Source organism: Gopherus evgoodei, chromosome 8, assembly GCF_007399415.2.
Source record: "Gopherus evgoodei ecotype Sinaloan lineage chromosome 8, rGopEvg1_v1.p, whole genome shotgun sequence".
Lineage (NCBI taxonomy): Eukaryota > Metazoa > Chordata > Testudines > Testudinidae > Gopherus > Gopherus evgoodei.
The window spans coordinates 25,080,533-25,099,818 of NC_044329.1; the positions used below are offsets into that span (position 1 = coordinate 25,080,533).

The window sequence follows — 19,286 nt, forward strand, 5'->3', positions numbered from 1 at the left end:
AGGGAGTCCTGCATTGCAAGATAATTCAACACTGACTACATGTATAAGTTCATCTTGACAGAACTGGAGATTGAAAGCTCTTTATTTATCACAGTTCTCAACATCAACTCCCTCAACCTCTTTTGGGTGGGATGCTGCACCTTAGCGTCCAAAATATGGGGGTTAGCATGAAAACCTCCAAGCTTAGTCACCAGCTTGGACCTGGTACCTGCTGCCACCACCCAAAAAATTAGTGTTTTGGGGCACTCTGGTCCCACTGAAAACCCTTCCCTGGGGACCCCAAGACCCAAATCCCTTGAGTCTCACAACAAAGGGAAATAATCCTTTTTCCCTTCCCCCCTCCAGGTGCTCCTGGAGAGATACACAGACACAAGCTCTGTGAAACTACCCTCTCCGTTCCCAATCCTGGAAACAAAAAGGACTTTCCTATTCCCCCAGAGGGAATGCAAAATCAGGCTAGCCAATTCAACACACACCGATCTCCCCTGATTTCTTCCTCCCACCAATTCCCTGGTGAGTATAGACTCAATTTCCCTGAAGTAAAGAAAAACTCCAACAGGTCTTAAAAGAAAGCTTTATAAAAAAAAGAAAGAAAAAAATACAAATGGTCTCTCTGTATTAAGATGACACAACACAGGGCAATTTCTTAAAAGAATATTGAATAAACAGCCTTATTCAAAAAGAATACAAATCAAAGCACTCCAGCACTTATATTCATGCAAATACCAAATAAAAGAACCCATATAACTTACTATCTGATCTCTTTGTCCTTACACTTAGAAACAGAAGATTAGAAAACAGAACTACTTCTCCAAAGCTCAGAGAAAGCAGGCAGCCAGAAAACAAAGACCCCAGACACACAATTTCCTCCACCCAAAGTTGAAAAAATCCGGTTTCCTGATTGGTCCTCTGGTCAGGTGCTCCAGGTGAAAGAGACATTAACCCTTAGCTATCTGTTTATGACAACTCTATTCTTCCTTTTTTCTGGCCAAATGGGAATCAAACCTGGTGACATATTGCATATTGCTGCTTTTGTGTTTTTGCCACTTAAATAAGCACATTAGAAAAACAAAACAAAAAACCTGAGGAAGGTGGGTAAATTATATAATTTCCAGGAAATAGAATATGAGAAAACTTTCTTATAAAATGTTCAGTTCAGTTTGAATCCTATGTTAAATTGAAATAATCATCTGATATTGTGGGTGCTTGTATGAATCACTTGTTCACTTTTACGAATCCATTAGATTCTGTAAAGGTACAAATGTTGTTTTTGCAGCTTATTGAATATTTAAACCTCTCATCATAGGTACCCCATTCCTTACTTGCTGTATGCATTTCTCACTGGCTAGCATAGCTTTTATTGAAGCATCTCTGTCAGGGAGTCCTGCATTGCAAGATAATTCAACACTGACTACATGTATAAGTTCATCTTGACAGAACTGGAGATTGAAAGCTCTTTATTTATCACAGTCCTCAACATCAACTCCCTCAACCTCTTTTGGGTGGGATGCTGCATTTCATGGCACGTTCCCATTAACCTTTGACCTCTCTGCTGAGATTGCTGACAATGGTGTCCATTCCCAGTAATTTGGCAACAATTGAGGAAATGGCCAGAAGCCACCAGCCCATTTCACTATCAGTCATTACTTTCAGTCACTACCAGTCTGGGCTAGATTTGAACCAATGACATAGATATGAAAGACATCAAAGCCTAGTGCAGTCCTTTGAGCCATTCAGCTCTCTTTGTCTTCTTTCCATCTCAATGAATACACAACAAATCACAATAAAATGCAATATGCAAACACAGCACTTTTTACATGTATTCCCAATGGAATTTATAAAAAGTAATCCCAGAGCTATTTTAGAAAGCAAACAAAACTTTGAATTCTGCATTTTGAACCTCAGTTGAATCCACATATGTGGAGCATAGCTGATGAAATCCCAGCTACTGAGGCACTTACATTTATCATGTGGTTAACAAGAAGTTGCTTATTTGAGAGAATGTCTTGGAGGTGGACACAGAATGACTGAAAGATAAACCAGTCTTTTGTGAATAACAGCTTTATAGTGACTAATAAAGTCTTCAATGTCACGCAGTATTTTAGCAGGAGTCACTGAAGAGATTTAACAATAGTCGGGATATGCTAGAAATGGCTGATTTCTGCCACTGAGGCTGAATGACTGTCAGAAGACATGTAGAACCCAAAGCATGGTCTGTGTTCATAGGCTGTGAGTTGACAGACATTGCATATTCAGGAGAAATCCATAGGGATATTTACTGTAACCAAGTGAAGCTGCAAGTTTCAATACGTAAGTAAATTTCAGATGTGTCTTACAGTCCTCAACCATGTGTCTTAACCAGGATCTTGGTATATTTGAAATCCAGGACCCATCTCTGAAGAGGCTTTCAGGCTCCTTCCTTGATTTAAGAGTATTCTACTGTGACTAGCCCTCTGGGTTCTTCTAACTCTCGTTAGTTTCAGGAAGATTATTCAGTGATTTTTGTGGGTTTGAACTCTATTTAATTGCAAATAATGTTCCTGTTCTCAGACTGTAAATAAGGTGTAATTTTTTAACAGCAAGAGTAATTAACTATTGGAACAATTTACTAAGGGTGGTGGTGGATTCTCCATCACTGATCATTTTTAAATCAAGATAGGATTTTTTAAAAAAGATGTTCTATAGGAATTATTTAGGGGAAGTTCTATGTCCTGTGTTGCACGGGAGGTCAGACTAGATGATCACAATGGCCCCTTCTGGCCTTAGAATCTATGTATCTATTATTAAATTGTGAGTCTTGCAATATTTGTTGTTTTCTATTTAAAGCTCCAGTGCCTCAAGCCATAGGATGACATAAATCATGAGTCATAAGTGAGTTTATAATCTTCATGGTAATGAAAAGTTATAATCTCCATCATAGAGAAAAGCTTGAAAATGTGTGCCTCAAAAGCTTGAAAACTGGAAGGTAAATTAAAAGAAAGCCCTGAGTATATTTTGGAAATCTCATGCATTTTAAGTCAATCTTGTGAGCTTTTGAGGGCGTACTTTATCATTTTTGAACACTTCGGGTTGTCAATACTGTCTTAATCCGCCCCAGAAGAGTCACATTATTTATCAATATTAATTCAATGATTTGACTAAAAGCCCCTTTGTCTTTTAACATAAGGAGAGAAATCATATTTAGGAGCCAAATAAAATCCATAACTAATAGAACAACCCCAGTTACATGAGTAACTCTGAAGTTTAATTTCTCTTACTCTTGAACATGATTTTCTTAAAAGTATGAATTTATTAATTCAGATGAGGACAATGTAATACCAAGGACATACAATGTGGCTGCTTTAAGATCCCTGCAGACTGTGGTAAAATTGCTATGTTAAATGTACTAAATGTTGCAGCAGTCAACACAATTAAATCAACGATTGCTTCATACGCTATAATCCTATAAATGTTAAATAAATGAAGTGAAACATTTTGATGCTTGTTGTGGATATCCAAATATGAAGAAAGAGCAATGACAGGACCAACTAACAGCTTGGACACAACACTGATGAACACAATTTAACAGACAGACAGACAAGATACATAGACAGACAGATAAGACAGAAATTCCCATCATTTTTGTTTCCCTTAGCATTTTTTTCTGATAATTGTTCATAGTTCTTTGTATTGAACTACAATTGGGGGGCATCTAGTAATTTATCTTTTGTCTGTTTCAACAGCATTTACTACTGTTAGATATCTTAAGTTTCAATCTGATTATTTAACTATAAATCTGAAAAGTTCAATAATATTTGTGTTGATTATCTAAATGATTTGAATGGTTCAGGCTATGACACTTTGCTCGCTGGGTGTCATATCCCTGGAAAATATACCACAGAGAACAGTTGTACTTTGGCAGAGATGTTGAACTATATGCACCATCTTTTCCCTCTTTAATTTTTATGATTTTAGGATTCTATGAATCAATTTGCTCATCACCCTTTTATCTCAGCAGCAGTAAAGGAACAGATATTAATTTCTTTCCCAATAATTACTTGCTAGATTTACAAGATTTGTGTTAATATTCCCCCCCCCCCCCCCCCCGAGAGAATAATGGCTTGTTTGTTTTAAGTTCATATCCTGCTTTTCCTAGAAGAAACAATGCGGGTGACATGTGTGTGTGTGTTACCTTGGAAATTAGCTTGTTGCTTCTGGAAAGATTCTATGCTAGTGTGACTGATTGGTTGTTGGTTATAAATTCATGGAATAAATAAATTATTAGCTGTGTATAGTGTAATGTGTTGTAATTGCGGGATGTCATATGCTTATGTGAGGAATGTGATCACAGCCCAAGCAATAATTAAAAAAAAAGCCATTCATAGAGTTATTCTTCTAAAAGGGGGAAAATTAGAACAAATACATTTAGTGTGTTTTGGGGATCCAATTTTTATTTCAATGAAATTATACCACTGTAAAACTAGAGTACTTGAGTTGTAAATCAGATCAGCTTCTTCGATATACCCTTCCATGTCGCTGTCTAGATAAGTCTCATTTGCAGACAGACTATGATACCTTTACTGACAATCTTAGTACCTAAGTCCTATATAGCTTTACCAGCAAACTCTTCTAATATGGACACAGCTCGTACCAGAAAAAAATGTGCTTCTGCTAGTATAGCTCATGCCAGTTCCCTGAATAAAACAAGTTATGCTGGCGAAAGCACTTTTTTGCAGGTTTAACTGCTTCTACCTTGTGCTTTTGCCAGAATGAAAATGCTATAAAAAAAATCACACCCAAGACTAACATTACTACATCTTCAAAAGTTTTGAGCATTGGTCTGTTTGTATCCTGCAAGTAGTTCCATTGATTTCAGTGGTGCTACATACTGGGTTAGCTCTTTGGGACAGGAACCATCCTTTAGTTACATGACTGTATAGTTCCAAACGACAACTGGGTTGGAGTGTCAAGACACGACTATAGAAATAGAGTTGGTATTAATAATAAAGAATTAAGGGTAGTGCAGGAAACATTGTCCAGTGGTTAAAGCACTAGCCTAGGACTTAAAGATTGTAGGAGACTCAGTGTGGAAGTGGTGGCTATCTATGTACCTAAGAGAGAAAGATAGAATTTTTTGACCCATAATTTTATGTAACCATATATTTCATTTTAATTGAGTTAGATTTACATAGAATATTATCTGCAATCAACCAGAAATTATATGACTATGACTATATCTCCAGAGATACTGTAAACTCCTGCAAAAACTCCAGTCTCCACAGTGTCTCATGCCTTACTGTATCCGCAATGGGAACTTGGAAAACATCCTTCCCTCTGAATGAGCACATTATCATTATGAATAATGGATAACAGACAGATTGGGATAATTTTTTTTTTATGTATCAGAGAATGAGTTTAGCTTGACTGTGTTTACTTAAATTAAACAGTATTACAAAGGAAGAGAGCAATCCTTGAGAGTGAGGGAGAAAACAGCAGTGCTTTTAGTGGAAGATTTACCGTATGCGTGAATAGTTTAACTGACTGCTGCAGGTTCTATGGCTCTTATGGCCTTTTTGGTATAAAAGATTAGATTGTGAACAAGCAACAATCACCTGCAACCAAACAAAACATATTCTAGTAGATTTGAGCTTATTAGTCAGTGACTATCCAGGACTGTTGCAGGTTTTTTGTTCAGGGACAACATGACCACTCTGATTTCTGTTTGCAAGAAGTAATGTATGTAGCTGGCAGTTTCCTCAAATGGAGATCAACTCCTGTTTGAAATTTATTTTAATAGGAAGCTTTGACATGGCCAAAGAATCAAGGGACAGAGCTACAGCTGGTCTAAATCAGTATATCTCAGCTGAAGACACTGAAGTTATTCAGATTTACACCAGCTGGGTATCTGGCCCCAGGTCTGAATGTTGAGGCTATGTGGGGGTCATTACAGCTGGAGAGAAGTGAGTGGCATTCTGTTCTACTTCCTGAAACACCAACCAAATTGTTTGCTAAATGCCAGCTTGTGAACCCTTTACTCCCATCAGTGAACAGTTGTTTGCATAACTTCAGTGGGATTACCTGCATGATTAATTGATCACTAGTAGAAGTATGTGGTTAACAATCTGGCTCTAGATTTAGATTTCAAAAATACTATTGTTGATCATGATAATATAGAAATCAGAAAGAGTGCAGCTTGATTTTCATATGTTAGGTGTAGCTGGCCAAGAAATTGTGAGTCTGATTCACCTCTCAATTACACTAAATTGTCTCTGATTTGGATAATTTTGACTTGATTAGAGTTACTCCAAATAAACTTCAAACAGGAGTTGATCTCCCCTTGAGGATACTGCCAGCTACATGCATTACTCTTTGCAAACAGAAACCTGAATGGTCATGGATTAAATGAATTAGCAAAAAAGCAATCCAAAAGTGTAATGATGGGCATTGTATAAGAAACTAAACAAATCATGATAGTATAGAAATAGATAAGTAGGCCTGTTATGTTGAATTGTGAACCAAACAAACTCATCTCCAAAATCTCCAAGGAAGAATATATTTAAGGCACTGAAATGTCATTTTTTGAGGTCACATCTTGTACCTTAGCCTCATTTAAAGTAGTGGCAAAATATTAGGAGCAGGAGCAGATACACAATGAAGATGCACATTTCCATTCTTTGTATTTATTTAAAGAGTAGCATATGAGCACACTGGCCATGTCTGTTAGTACTGGGTTGCACTATGGGTGTCTCCCTAGACAGCCCAGAGAAGACGAGGAGGAGGAAAGTATCCCCTCCCAAGAGCTGAGGAGCTGCTCTTCACAGGCTGCATCAGCCCACTGACTGAATAAAGTAACTCCCCATAGCACCAACACAACTCCACCATGGGAGCAGGATACTTGGGAAGGGATGATCCTTTAACCCTGCTATCCTCCACTCTTGTGCACTGAGGAAGAGCACATGTCAATGGAACTGGGCTTTGTGCTAGTTAAGGGCTGCAAACCTCATCTGCTCGCACAAGAGAACCATCTATACCATCAAAGGGCTTCCATAACCAGGGATATAGAGACTACATTTGCCCTCCTGAGAACAGTGATCACCAGAAGTGTGAACAGTTGGTATTGCAATAAATATAGAGGACTGGATCCTCAGCTGACATTACAAGCAGGATGCATAGGAGCAGGAACTAGGGGTGTGGGGAGTGCTGCAGCACCCCAGGTTTTATGTGTTGCCGCTGGCCCCGTGTCCAGGCCTCCACTCTCTAGCCCAGTGCTTGGGTCCCAGCCACCAGACCTGATCCCCAGCTGCTGGCCCTGTGACTGGGGCTCCTTGCCGGGGCCCTGCTCCTGGGACCCTGTGCCCAGGACTCTGGTCTCCTGCCCTGCACCCAGGCTCAGGTCCAGCTTCCCAGTCGCTGGCCCCGCGCCTAGGGTCCCACTCTCAGGGCTCTGTTCTCAGGGTCATGGCTGCTGGCTGCTGGCCCTGCATCCAGGGCTCTGCTGCTGGCACTGCACACAGGGTCCTGGCTACGTGGCTCCACTTCTGGCCCCATGCCTGCCCCCAGACTGCCCTATTATCCCTGTCCAGACCCAACTTTCAGCACCCCACTATTAAAAGGGTTCCAGTGCCATTGTCAGGATGTCATGGTATATGAAGAAAATTATGACTTAACTGGCATTACAGAGACTTAGTGAGACAACTCACCTGATTGGAGTACCAACATGGAGGAATACAGATTGTTCCAGAAGGATAGATAAGGGAAAAAAGGAGGAGGTGTTGCGCTGTAAGTCCAGAATATATACACTTGCTCTGTGGTCCAAGAGAAAGTGAGCAACAGACCTACAGAGTCTCTGGTTGAAGATAAAAAGGGAAAAGAGTAGTAGTGATGTTATGATGGGAGTCTCTTGTAGATCACCAAATCAGGAAGAGGAAGTGGATGAGTCATTCTACAAGCAGGTAACAAGATTAGCTAATACATGAGGTAACATATTTACATAATATACCTGGACTTTAGCAAGGATTTTGACACAGTCCCACATGACATTCTGATAAGTAACCTGGAGAAATGTAAGCTAGGAGGAACTGCCATTAAGTAGATACATAACTGATTAAACAACCACAAAGAATAATTAATAATGGAACAATGTCAGATTGGAGAGAGGTCTCAAGTGGGGTTCCACAGAGATCTGTTCTTGGTCTGGTGTTGTTTAACTTCTATTATGCTGAACTTGATGAAAAAATAGAGAGTATACTGATCAAATTTGCAGATGGCACAAAGCTAAGGGGAGAGGGTTGCCGACACTTTGGAGGATACAGATAACATTCAGAGGGACCCTGATAAATTGGAGAAATGGGCTATAGAAACCAAAATGAAATTCAACAAAGACAAATGTAAGATGCTACATTTAGGGAAGAAAAACCAAATGCACAAATACAAAATGAGGGCAAACTGGCTTGGCAGCAGCACTGCTGAGAAGGATCTGGGAGTTGGGGTAGGTCACAACTCAACATGAGTCAGCAATGCAATGCTGTTGCAAAAGAAGGAAATGCAATTTTAGGTTGCATTAATAGAGGCATAGTATGCAAGTCATTGGAGGTAATAGTACCATGGTATTCAGCACTGGTTAGGGCTCAGCTGGAGTACTGTGTCCAGTTTTGGTCAATGCATGTAGAGAAACTGGAAAGGATCCAGAGGCAAGTGACAAAGATAATACAGGGATGGAATGCAAGTCACATGGGCAAAGTCTGAAGGAAATGGGTATATTTAAGTTTGGAAAAGAGGAGATTAAGAGGGGGAAATGTTAGCGATCTTCATATACTTGAAAAGCTGCCATAAAAAAGACGGAGAAAAGTTTTTCTCTTACAACAGAGGGCAGGACAAGAGGCAATGGATTCAAACTACGTCATAGCAGATTTAAATTAAATCTCAGGAACTTCCTAATTGTAAGAACAGTAGGACAATGGACCAGACTGTCTAGGGAGGTTGTGGTAGCTCCTTCACTGGAGATTTTGAAAAGGAGGTGGGATAGCCATCTGTCTTGGATGGTTAGTCACAACAAATCCTACATCTTGGCAGGGGTTTAGATTAGATGACCCTTGCAGTCTCTTCTAACCCTGTGATTCTATGAAATCAGCATAGGACCTAAAGATCTGGCCTATAAGAGTTAACAACTTGAATAAGACTTGCACTTCTATAGTGCCACCCATCTGAAGAACTTAATGAACATTACGAATTAAATGCTAAGTCTACTGTACGGTAGGGCTGGTATTGCTACCCACATTTTAGAGTTGGGAAAGTTGAGACAAAAAAGGCTACATTACCCAAAGTCCAAAATCTTTAACACTACTCGGAATTGACTCTTAGCATTTGTGAACTGATCCATGTGTGCCTTGAGCTTTAGACAGACACATTTAAATACGCATACATTAAATATAATTAAAATCTCCTGATTCCCAGTCTTGTGATGTCACCACCAGATGAGGTGTCTTTGGATCTAAATTTACGCATTCTCTGATCTAATTTAATAAATAATGATTAGTGTTTAGCAACTTTCAACTTCAAAGTATTTTGCAAACATGCATGTCAGTAGCTTGAGTCAAGTAAGGAGTTCCACTGAAATGCAAATAGAATCATGCAAACATGCACATAAGTAACTCTTCAACCATGGCAGATTATATAGGAACATAAGTGTTTTCAGGATCTGTTTCTAAGGGCCTGATTATGGCTCCTATAGTCACACTAAATAGTACTTTACTGAAGAAGTACTCCCATCGAAATTGAAGTTCTATTAAATATTAAGCTAGGAGATCAGAGTCTGACCTATGCTGGTATTACTATTATTTGGATTTTTCAGATGGGAAAACGGAGTAGAGACATTAAGTGACTTGTCCAAAACTAGAGAAAGAGTTGGCTTATAGCAGGGATTAGAACTCAGGAAGTTCTACCTCAAAACAGTAGACCAAACACCTCTAATAAAATGGCTTGAATTCATATATTTTATTCTTCCAGGCTATCAACAGGATAAGAGGGCATATGTGTCAAAATTGCTAAAACAAATTAACTTCTTAAAAAATATGCTTTAATGCACATTAGCAAGATAGGAGTGTACATTTGCTTACTTGTTTTGAGTATTCCATCTGAAGTCCCCCAATATTCATAAGGAAAAAAAGATAATTCCTAAAGTGTTTCCAAATAATCTTGATAGGAGAATTTTAGCAGTTTAGTTTCATGATGCTGAAAACACTGGGAAGATAGACCAGTCTATTTCTGATAATATAGGCTCAGAGGGTCTTAAGAATATGAATGGGGCTTTAAGAACATAACTTTCATTAGGTATTAGACTGACTGTTCCTTCATTAATCACTCCTGAAGCCTTAGACTTCCTTTTAGGTTTGGGATTTCAAAATGCCAGAAGTGGCAACTGATGAAGGTTTAGTAGACACCACCTCCCCGGAGAGCAAACAGATCACTGTCCCACTCCTGCAATTCATCATCAAGTATGAGATGGAGTCTTTAGCACTAGAGGGCTGCAAATCAACAAAGTTGTCTGTAGATTTCTCAAAAAAAAAAATCTGAAAAGTCCTAAACTCTCCCATCCTTAAATACTATTAGGCCTGATCCTGCCAGGTGCTGAATACTTGCAAGTCCCCATGAAGTCAATGAGAGCTACGGGTGCTCATCACCACTCAGGAACTGTCAATTGTGAATAGAAAACATTGGTACCATGAGGAGATGTTCTCAACTTAAATATTTTTCAAAAGAGCATATCATAATACTCAATAATATAGTTGTATTACATTACCACCTGGAGACTCCAATCAAAATTGGGCCATTGTGTGAGACTCTGTACAAACACAGATCAGAAGAGCTTCCAGCCTAATTAGATAGATAACTATGCATGATATTTCAAGAAGTCTTATTGGTCCCTTAGCATTCTAGCTCCTATTGTATCCTACTGTGTTTCATTTCTTCAATTTTGAACGTTTTTATTTTCCATATACATTCGGCTCTGCACTATATTTTCTTTTTCTATCAATGTAATAGACATGGTCTTCTAAAATGCTATATATGTCCTTTATATCTAAATATAATTGAGAGATTAGCAGTATTGGGCATACTTTAATCATAAAAAGATGAAAATATTCAAACTAATAGATTGTAAGTATATAAAACACACAAGGAAAAAGAGTTTTAAATATTTTTTTTCATGTACTGCCAAAGGGAACATTTACAAATTTGTAAATTTTACTCAACATTGCATAAACAAGAGACAGCTGTTAAAATTGTTCTTTTTCCCTCTAAAATGCTCTTTAGAGCTAGAAGTTGGAAGTCATACATTATTTAAATAAGACAGAAACACAATGAAGCAAACTCATTTTAGAGATCTAGGAGAGAATTTCTTCTTGGTATGTACTTTAGATCTCTGAAATAAATATTGATATGATTGTGGAAATATTGCTATATGAGAATTTATTCAATTTAAAGCCAGGTTCTATTCTGAATAGTCACTCTAAAAATATTGTTCTCTGTAGGATTTTTATACCACATTTGCTTAGTTTACAAGTAAAAAGATGGAACTCTTTTCTACATATTAGTCCTTAAAATGTATCTTGAGGCCAGAAACACTAACTTTTGGCTTGTGAATCATCACCAGTAATAACATTTGGTGGGCCAAACTATATTATATCCATGAAATGGCATGGTTTTGATTAATCTTCATTAGATGCATGAGCAGAATGCATTATAGCTCACTATCTTATAACTGTGGACTCTGCAAAAATTAATGCTTACTGTCTAAGATAGCAAAAACTTGATTTTTGTCTCTCAGTGACACAAGGTGCAGCTCTGTTGTGTGAGGAGATGCCGTTTTCACATAGCAAGTTTTCTGATCATAAAACTAACATCTACAGCTGGGGCCATTTTTGTCCCTGATTTGCCTCCAGCATTGATTAGAGCATGACCAGCCTCCTCCTTCAGGGTCATGATTTACAATTTAATAGTTGCTTTCTTATATACCCAGAGCATGCTCATTATTAAACTTCATCACTGTTTGTCTAGTAAATGCATTTTTAAAAAGTTTGCTATTAAATCACAGGCAACATTTACCTGGTTATTGGGAGCCATTAATAACTACTCTCTGAGTACGGTTATCCAGCCAGTTATGCACTCACCTTATAGTAGCCCCATCTAAATTGTATTTGCCTAGTTTATTGATAAGGATATCATGAGAGACCATATCAAATGTCTTACTAAAGTCTAGGTATACCACATCCACCGCTTCTCCCTTATCCACAAGGCTCGTTATCCTATCAAAGAAAGCTGTCAGATTGGTTTTACACGATTTGTTCTTTACAAATCCATGCTGGCTATTCCCTATCACCTTACCACCTTCCAAGTTTTGCAGATGATTTCTTTAATTACTTGCTCCATTTTCTTCCCTGGCACAGAAGTTAAACTAACTGGTCTGTAGTTTCCTGGGTTGTTTTTATTTCCCTTTTTATAGATGGGCACTATATTTGCCCTTTTCCAGTCTTCTGGAATCTTTCCGTCTCCCATGACTTTCCAAAGATAATAGCTAGAGGCTCAGAGACCTCCTCTATTAACTCCTTGAGTATTCTAGGATGCATTTCATCAGGCCCTGGTGACTTGCAGGCATCTAACTTTTCTAAAATATATCTGTATTCACTTAATCAAAAATATAAATTATAAAATGTAAAAGAAAGGCACCAAGGAGTAACATTAAAAATAAACAAGTTTAAACAAAATCTCCTACTTGGTCTAATCTTCTGCTTAGGTTTACTCATAAAAGACTGACTATTAGTTCAGATAATAATACAGTTACTGAAGATTCATCGTCCACTGACTCCCTGGAGCCAGATTCATCATCTCGCTCTGGCTGCCTTGCACTGCTCTGATGATGCAACACAGCTATAATAAACTTGGCTTCACTGGTCAGTTAAATTGGGTTTATGGCAATTTTGTGTCACCAGAGCAGTACTAAGCAGACAACATAAAACTTTGAATCCAGACTGTAAAGTCTTTTGTGGACTATGTCTTCAGAATTATCCTTTTAGGCCAAATAAGAATACTATTCTCTCTGTCATTCTAGCCATTGTAATTAGCAGCTCAAGTTTTAAACCTCATTCACCTCCCTCATATTCAGGAATGTGTTCTGTGAGTGAAGAGATGTTTAATTTAGAGTTTCTTTTTCACTTAGGAAAATAGAAAATTCTGCTTCAGAAGGAACTCTGAAAAAGCTTTTAATTGATTACATCAAAGACACATGACTTTGATAAATTACTTTGGGTTTTCTATGCATTTCATACAGATTAAAAAACATATAATCCAATCCCGTGTTTGCAATATAGATTATATGGCTTCTTGCACCATACAGGAGGGTGTATGTTGCCTGAGATTTGTTCCTTTGAAATGCAATTAAATGTTTGAAACTCCAGACAGTTGAATAAACCAGCTTCTCTCACCAATTTAATTATTCGTGCCCGGTTTGTCTCTACATAGTGGAGAGTTGTGCAGCACAGTGTCAATTAAAAATTGTCCTTTTGATCGCCAATAAACATTAAAGGCTCAATTATGTGCATCTCTCTCTCTGGCTGGGTGGAGGAGGATTAGGTAGTATCTGACCAGTGATGGCTGGTGGCACATGATGCCTAAGCAGTACAGAGGGATGCCTGGGGGAGTGCACACAACAACGGTATTGCTAAACATGTTTAAAGAGTATAGCATGCACTACCTCCAGTATCAGCTTCCGAGTGCTAGCTTGTGTACAGGGAAGGCAGTGCTGACCTTGTCCCAGCCTTATCTCCTCTGGAATGTGGTTCTGACAGCATCACCAAATAGCCCTGTCTTCCACTCTGGAGTCCAGTCCTGCATTGCTTCCTGAGGGATGCCAAATGCGTTTAAATCCCATGGACTTCAAGGGCAGGGCATTCGGCTCCTTTCAGAGACATTAAGAACCTTGCATGATCACGACCAGGGAAAGCAAGCTGCTTCATTAAGGCTTCTTCCCATGATATTGTAATGGGAAGGGATGAGAAACTGATCCATATCTTCAGGCCTCGTTAAATTTCATTTGTGCTGCTGGAATCCCATGGTGGCATAGAGTAAGCATAGTTGGCTTTATGCCACCCAGCCTTTCTTCTCGCTACAGAACGGTTTTCCAGAGTGGGCCAAAGGCAAAGAGATGGTGATCTAAGGATGAAAGTATGGGCTCTTAGCTCACTGCAGTTCTGGGCCAGTACAGTGGTCACTGGGGATCCCATGGCTGCACTTATTTGCACTGGGGTTGCCTCCCCTCAAGCATGAGTTCAGCACAGCTGATGATCCAGCAGATAGAGTTCCTGTACCCCTCCCCCACTAGTGCCTCTTACAGGTGTGGCTATAATTTGCACATTATGGATATGAGACTGTGTTCTCAAGCAAAGGTGAGTGTGACGACCTCCTTTTAGTTCCTATTTGTGAACTCCCATATAATTTAGCATGTTTTCAGCACCAATAACAGTCTCAAATCAAGAACGATCTGAAGGCTGGAATAGGAAGAATCTTGCAGCAGCTCAGGATAGAGGAGCATTGGCAGAGCTGTGTGAAAGAGCTTGCACAGTATCTCCTAACACTGTGCCAGAGAAATATCACTTTCCCTGGTATTAGAACCAGGCATTTTGAAGAAAACGCAAGCTGTAATTTACAGTTCTCAGCATCTGACTTGCCCTTTCTATAGTATGAGAGTTGGGTTACTGGATTTCCTGTGAGTCCTAGTTTGGTGACAGGAAAAAAATTGCAAATCAGCTATTTTATTTTTGATTGGCCTCTGGTGAGCAAAAGTGAAAGTGAAAACCAAGTCCAAAACTATTTGTGTTGAACTTTCCATTTGCGCAACAAACTCAGGCTCGTCATAGAGCAGTGAGGCTACATGACAGTTTGTCTGAATTCATCTAATTATTGGTCCTGTCATTAATAGGATATGTCAAGTTATCATCTCAAAGGGAAATAATGCAAGTACATGGTGTCCGTACAAAGTAATATTCTACTGGATTTTTGCATAAACTAAGTGACAAGAAGAGATTTTTTTATAATAGGTCCCAGCTGAGCCAAGAAGAGAAGAAACAGATGTCTCAAAGGACAAAAGCATTGATATACCATAGAATACACAGGAAATGATCTCTGTTATACCAAAGGAAAGTTCACTAAAGTGAGCTTTAACCTTAGGTAATAAGTGACATCCTGTCTACAATATTTCTGTTGTCAAATGGGCAACATTGTGTAATGCTCTGTGAAGCACTGCAGTGCTGTTAGAACAGGATTATTCATTTAGCACATTTTCAAAAGGGGCTGTGTATGGATGTAATTCCAACATTCGGATTTTTCAAGACTTTCTTGTTCTTCAATTTTCTTTCCTTCACAGTTCTAGCCAAAAGGGGGATGATGACTATGAAGATTATACATCCAACAAAACATGGGTTTTGACTCCCAAAGTCCACGAGAGTGATGTCACCCTGATTTTAAATGGCTTGCTGGAGGGATATGACAACAAACTGAGACCTGACATAGGAGGTGTGTTTTCTAACCTATTTTTAATTGAAATGGGGGCTGGAGGAAGAGAATTTCTCACATTGCAATATATATATTGGAAGCATAATCCACACAAAGAAGGTATGAAAACATAATATAATACAATATAACTTCATTTTTTAAAATATCTATCATAAACTCTCTGGCCACGATATGTAAGTCAGACTTGTATATAAGGGGTATAAGGATAGGCTGATAAATCCATCTCAAGGAACCTAAGTGGCCTGATTTGCAATAGTTCTGAGCACCCACAAATTCTATTGAAATTGCTCAAGCTGCGGAAACTCAACTACTTTGAAAATCAGGCCACTTCTATTTTGTGCCTAAACATGAAGTTAGGCGTTTAACTTTAAGCATTCAGATTTGTAAATGTTGGTGAGAATCACTAAGTGCTCTAAACAGTTAAATTATACAGTCACAGAGTTACAAATAATACATAGCAGTAGATGGAGAGGACAGAAAGGAGTATAGAGAAAGGGAGACAATATGATTTATATCCATTTTCATCAGCTGAGGCTGTCACTCATATGGGTTTTCACATGAGCTTAGAAAAGCAATGGACTAGTTAAAGAAATGAAGCAACATATGAAGCCTGTCCCAGATCATAAAAAGCTACAGAAGTGAAGGGTCTAATAATAATAATAATAATGAGATTGTGGAAAGGAGCAGAGAAGTCGTGGACTAGAGAAACAAAGGGAAGTAGGGGGCAGCAAGCTCCATGAAATAGGTTAGCTCAAGAAAGTCTGTGAAGAAGTTTAAAACCAAGGATGAAAATTTTTACCTACTCCACAAAGAAAGTTAACCTGAGTGTTTATGTGGGTAACACCCAATGATAATATTTACTTATACATTGTAAAAATAGCAGAGGAATTCCCAATGAAACACATATAACCAGAAATGTTCTATGGCTTGTTCTCCCAATCCCAGTATTTAGGGAATAAAAGGAGTGGAACATCCATAAAAGTAATCTAGGAAGATTGATTTTGTTTTAGTAAAGAGTGTCTGGAATTAATATGATCAAAGTGGGGGAACAATATTTCAAACTAAATTAGTTTAACAATTGTTTTCTGTTCCTGTTTTGCAAGCCCCAAATGTTGTTTTGGGCTCATGAAGTGATTGTTTATCTGCAGACATCACTTCAGGCTATGCCAGTCACATTGCATTGAGTCCCATCATGTGAAATGAGTGATGAAACACAGTGTAAGAGGACTGTGAAAGAAGTGTTTGTTTTCCTCAAGAAGTAGCATTTGATAAAATATGTTTTTGAGAAACAAAGTCCCCTACACAGACAACACCACATGGGCATAGCATCATTCTGATCTCACTCACACCAGTGTATTGCCTTTGAGTCCAATAATTATTCCTCATTTACACCAGTATAAGTGCAATCAGAATCCGGCTCTGAAGTGTCTCTGTCTATTGAGGAACTAGAATTATTGCTGTAAAATTTATTTTGTACTATATTTGCTGTTTGGAAATCTGTATTTTTCTCTCTCTCACACACACACACACACGCTCACACACACACACACACACGCTCACACACACACACACACACACACACACGCTCACACTCCTACTTTTCACTTCCCAACCACACACAAAATAGACACTCCAAAATAATAACCCTATGTGTGGTTTTTATGTTGTGGATTTTAACCATCATTTGTATTAGCAATTCTTATTGTTTTACTTACAGTGAAACCAACAGTAATTCACACTGACATGTATGTAAATAGCATCGGTCCAGTGAATGCTATCAATATGGTAGGTAACTGTTTTTAACACTTTGCTACACTTTTAATGATTGGTATATTTGGTTTGATGCATGCAATAATTCCTTTATAGTTGCAGTGCAATTATGTTTTCATTATTTTTGACACTTGCACTGTATGTATTTTATTTTAAAAGTCTTATTATATCAATCTCATGGAAAAGAGTAGGGCATGTTTGTAAGGACAAGTGGAAGCAGAGGTTTTCTTTATATCAGAAAAAAGTGTGAGTGTGTTTAACATTATTATACGGTTTCTAGCTCACAATTGTGCAACCATGTTGTCGTCCCTTATTTAATCATGCAAGAGCTTGCAAGATCCAGTCCAGAACATGTTGATAATTTGGGAGAGGAGGGGCCAACTCTTTAGTATTTGTGTCATCTCACAGCCAGAAACAACCTGTGAAATACGTACATCATAACACTTGTGTTAGAGGCAATGTTTGATATAGAAATACAGACATTGATCATGACACACAGTAGAATGAAGCAGAGATGGAGGGATGGATCTGCAATTTAATTAACTTTTAATTTTTGGAGGGTGATAGACCTTCCACAGGAAATATCTGACATTTACTTTGATCCAGTGTGGTTTTAAATGACCTGATGTCAAATATCCCATAGTTAAGGGTGGCCCCCTTCCGCCTGATCCCTAGGATTCAGTACACTTCTGAATCCTCTCCCCCTCTCTCCATGAGGTGGAATGAAGATGTCCATGAAAGATTAGATAGTGAAGACTTAAGGTCTGCATGCTGATAGGGTCAACCAGCTTTCTACTGGGTCTCTTATGTTTACCGTTGGTAGCTAACCCCTTTGATCTTCAAAGTGACGGCAAATTGCAACAAAGTTACAAATATCACTTATTAACATAAAGCTTTTAAATTTCTCTCTTAACTAACCTAGAATTGGACCTCCAGGATGCTGCAAGGAAGGAGAAAAAAACCCTGATCAGACACCTTGCCAGTCTTGCCATATGAAACAAATATTTTCCTCATGCCCCAAACTAGTGATTGGCCAGATCCATAGCCTCTTGGAAACACAGTTCAAACTACACCTCTAAGATCTGCAGAATGGCTGCAGCAAGGGGACAAGCATGAGGGACAATCAAGTCTTCCTTCCTTACCACAGACTGGCCAATGGGAGGACAAAAAGAGGCAGAGAATTCTCTCCCTTCCACTGACCCCACTCCCTGATCAGGCATGACCTCCATGTGCATTCGGGGTGCCAGGGCAGGGAAAGAGAAAGGGAAGGTTCCAGCTCAGCTAAGCCTTCCCCTTCCTTCCGCGCCTCCTCACAGGACCCTAGGAATTATGTATCCCCTACCTACCTGATCAAACACACCTCTCCCAACTAAGACTGGTTGGATGGTGGGAGGGATGCACTGACTTGAAAAAAGATACAACCAGCAGCTATCAGTTATAACTGGGTGAATAATGGCGGGGAGGGAGCATCAAACCTTATTTTTGAAAATAAAAATCACAACATTTATCAAATAAGTTTTTCAACCAGCTTTAGAATCAATCCCTCTTGTAGTGACTGAAAATACTTTTTCAGGTTTTTCAGAGAAATGCTTTTAAAAGTGCACCTCTGACATTGCCGTGCACAATGTTTTCACTACTATTTCTGGTTAATGAACAGGAATACACAATCGATATATTTTTCGCCCAAACCTGGTATGACAGACGTCTGAAATTCAACAGCACAATAAAAGTGCTCCGACTGAACAGTAATATGGTTGGGAAGATTTGGATACCAGATACATTTTTCCGAAACTCCAAGAAGGCTGATGCTCATTGGATAACAACACCCAATAGGATGCTCAGGATCTGGAATGATGGCAGAGTGCTATATACACTAAGGTATTTACACCTGAATTTGAATTTGGTTCCTCAAGGAAAAGCCAAAGAAGTACATTTTCTGCAATTGCAACGTGAATAGGGAATACCTTATAAAT

The 19,286-nt window shown here is 38.7% G+C and overlaps 1 protein-coding gene across 4 annotated transcripts in view; it reads left to right on the forward strand.

Annotated features, from left to right (window-relative positions):
* GABRG2 (gamma-aminobutyric acid type A receptor gamma2 subunit) overlaps nucleotides 1–19,286 on the forward strand; it is a 96,886-nt gene that overhangs the window by 19,600 nt on the left and 58,000 nt on the right. For 3 of the 4 annotated variants that reach the window (XM_030573603.1, XM_030573604.1, XM_030573605.1), the window contains exons 2-4: nucleotides 15,395–15,543; nucleotides 17,261–17,328; nucleotides 18,971–19,191. In XM_030573603.1, the coding sequence (XP_030429463.1) occupies nucleotides 15,395–15,543; nucleotides 17,261–17,328; nucleotides 18,971–19,191 (438 nt within the window). Of the gene's footprint in view, nucleotides 1–14,143; nucleotides 14,418–15,394; nucleotides 15,544–17,260; nucleotides 17,329–18,970; nucleotides 19,192–19,286 lie in introns of all 4 variants that reach the window. The other variant, XM_030573607.1, reaches the window with a different exon arrangement.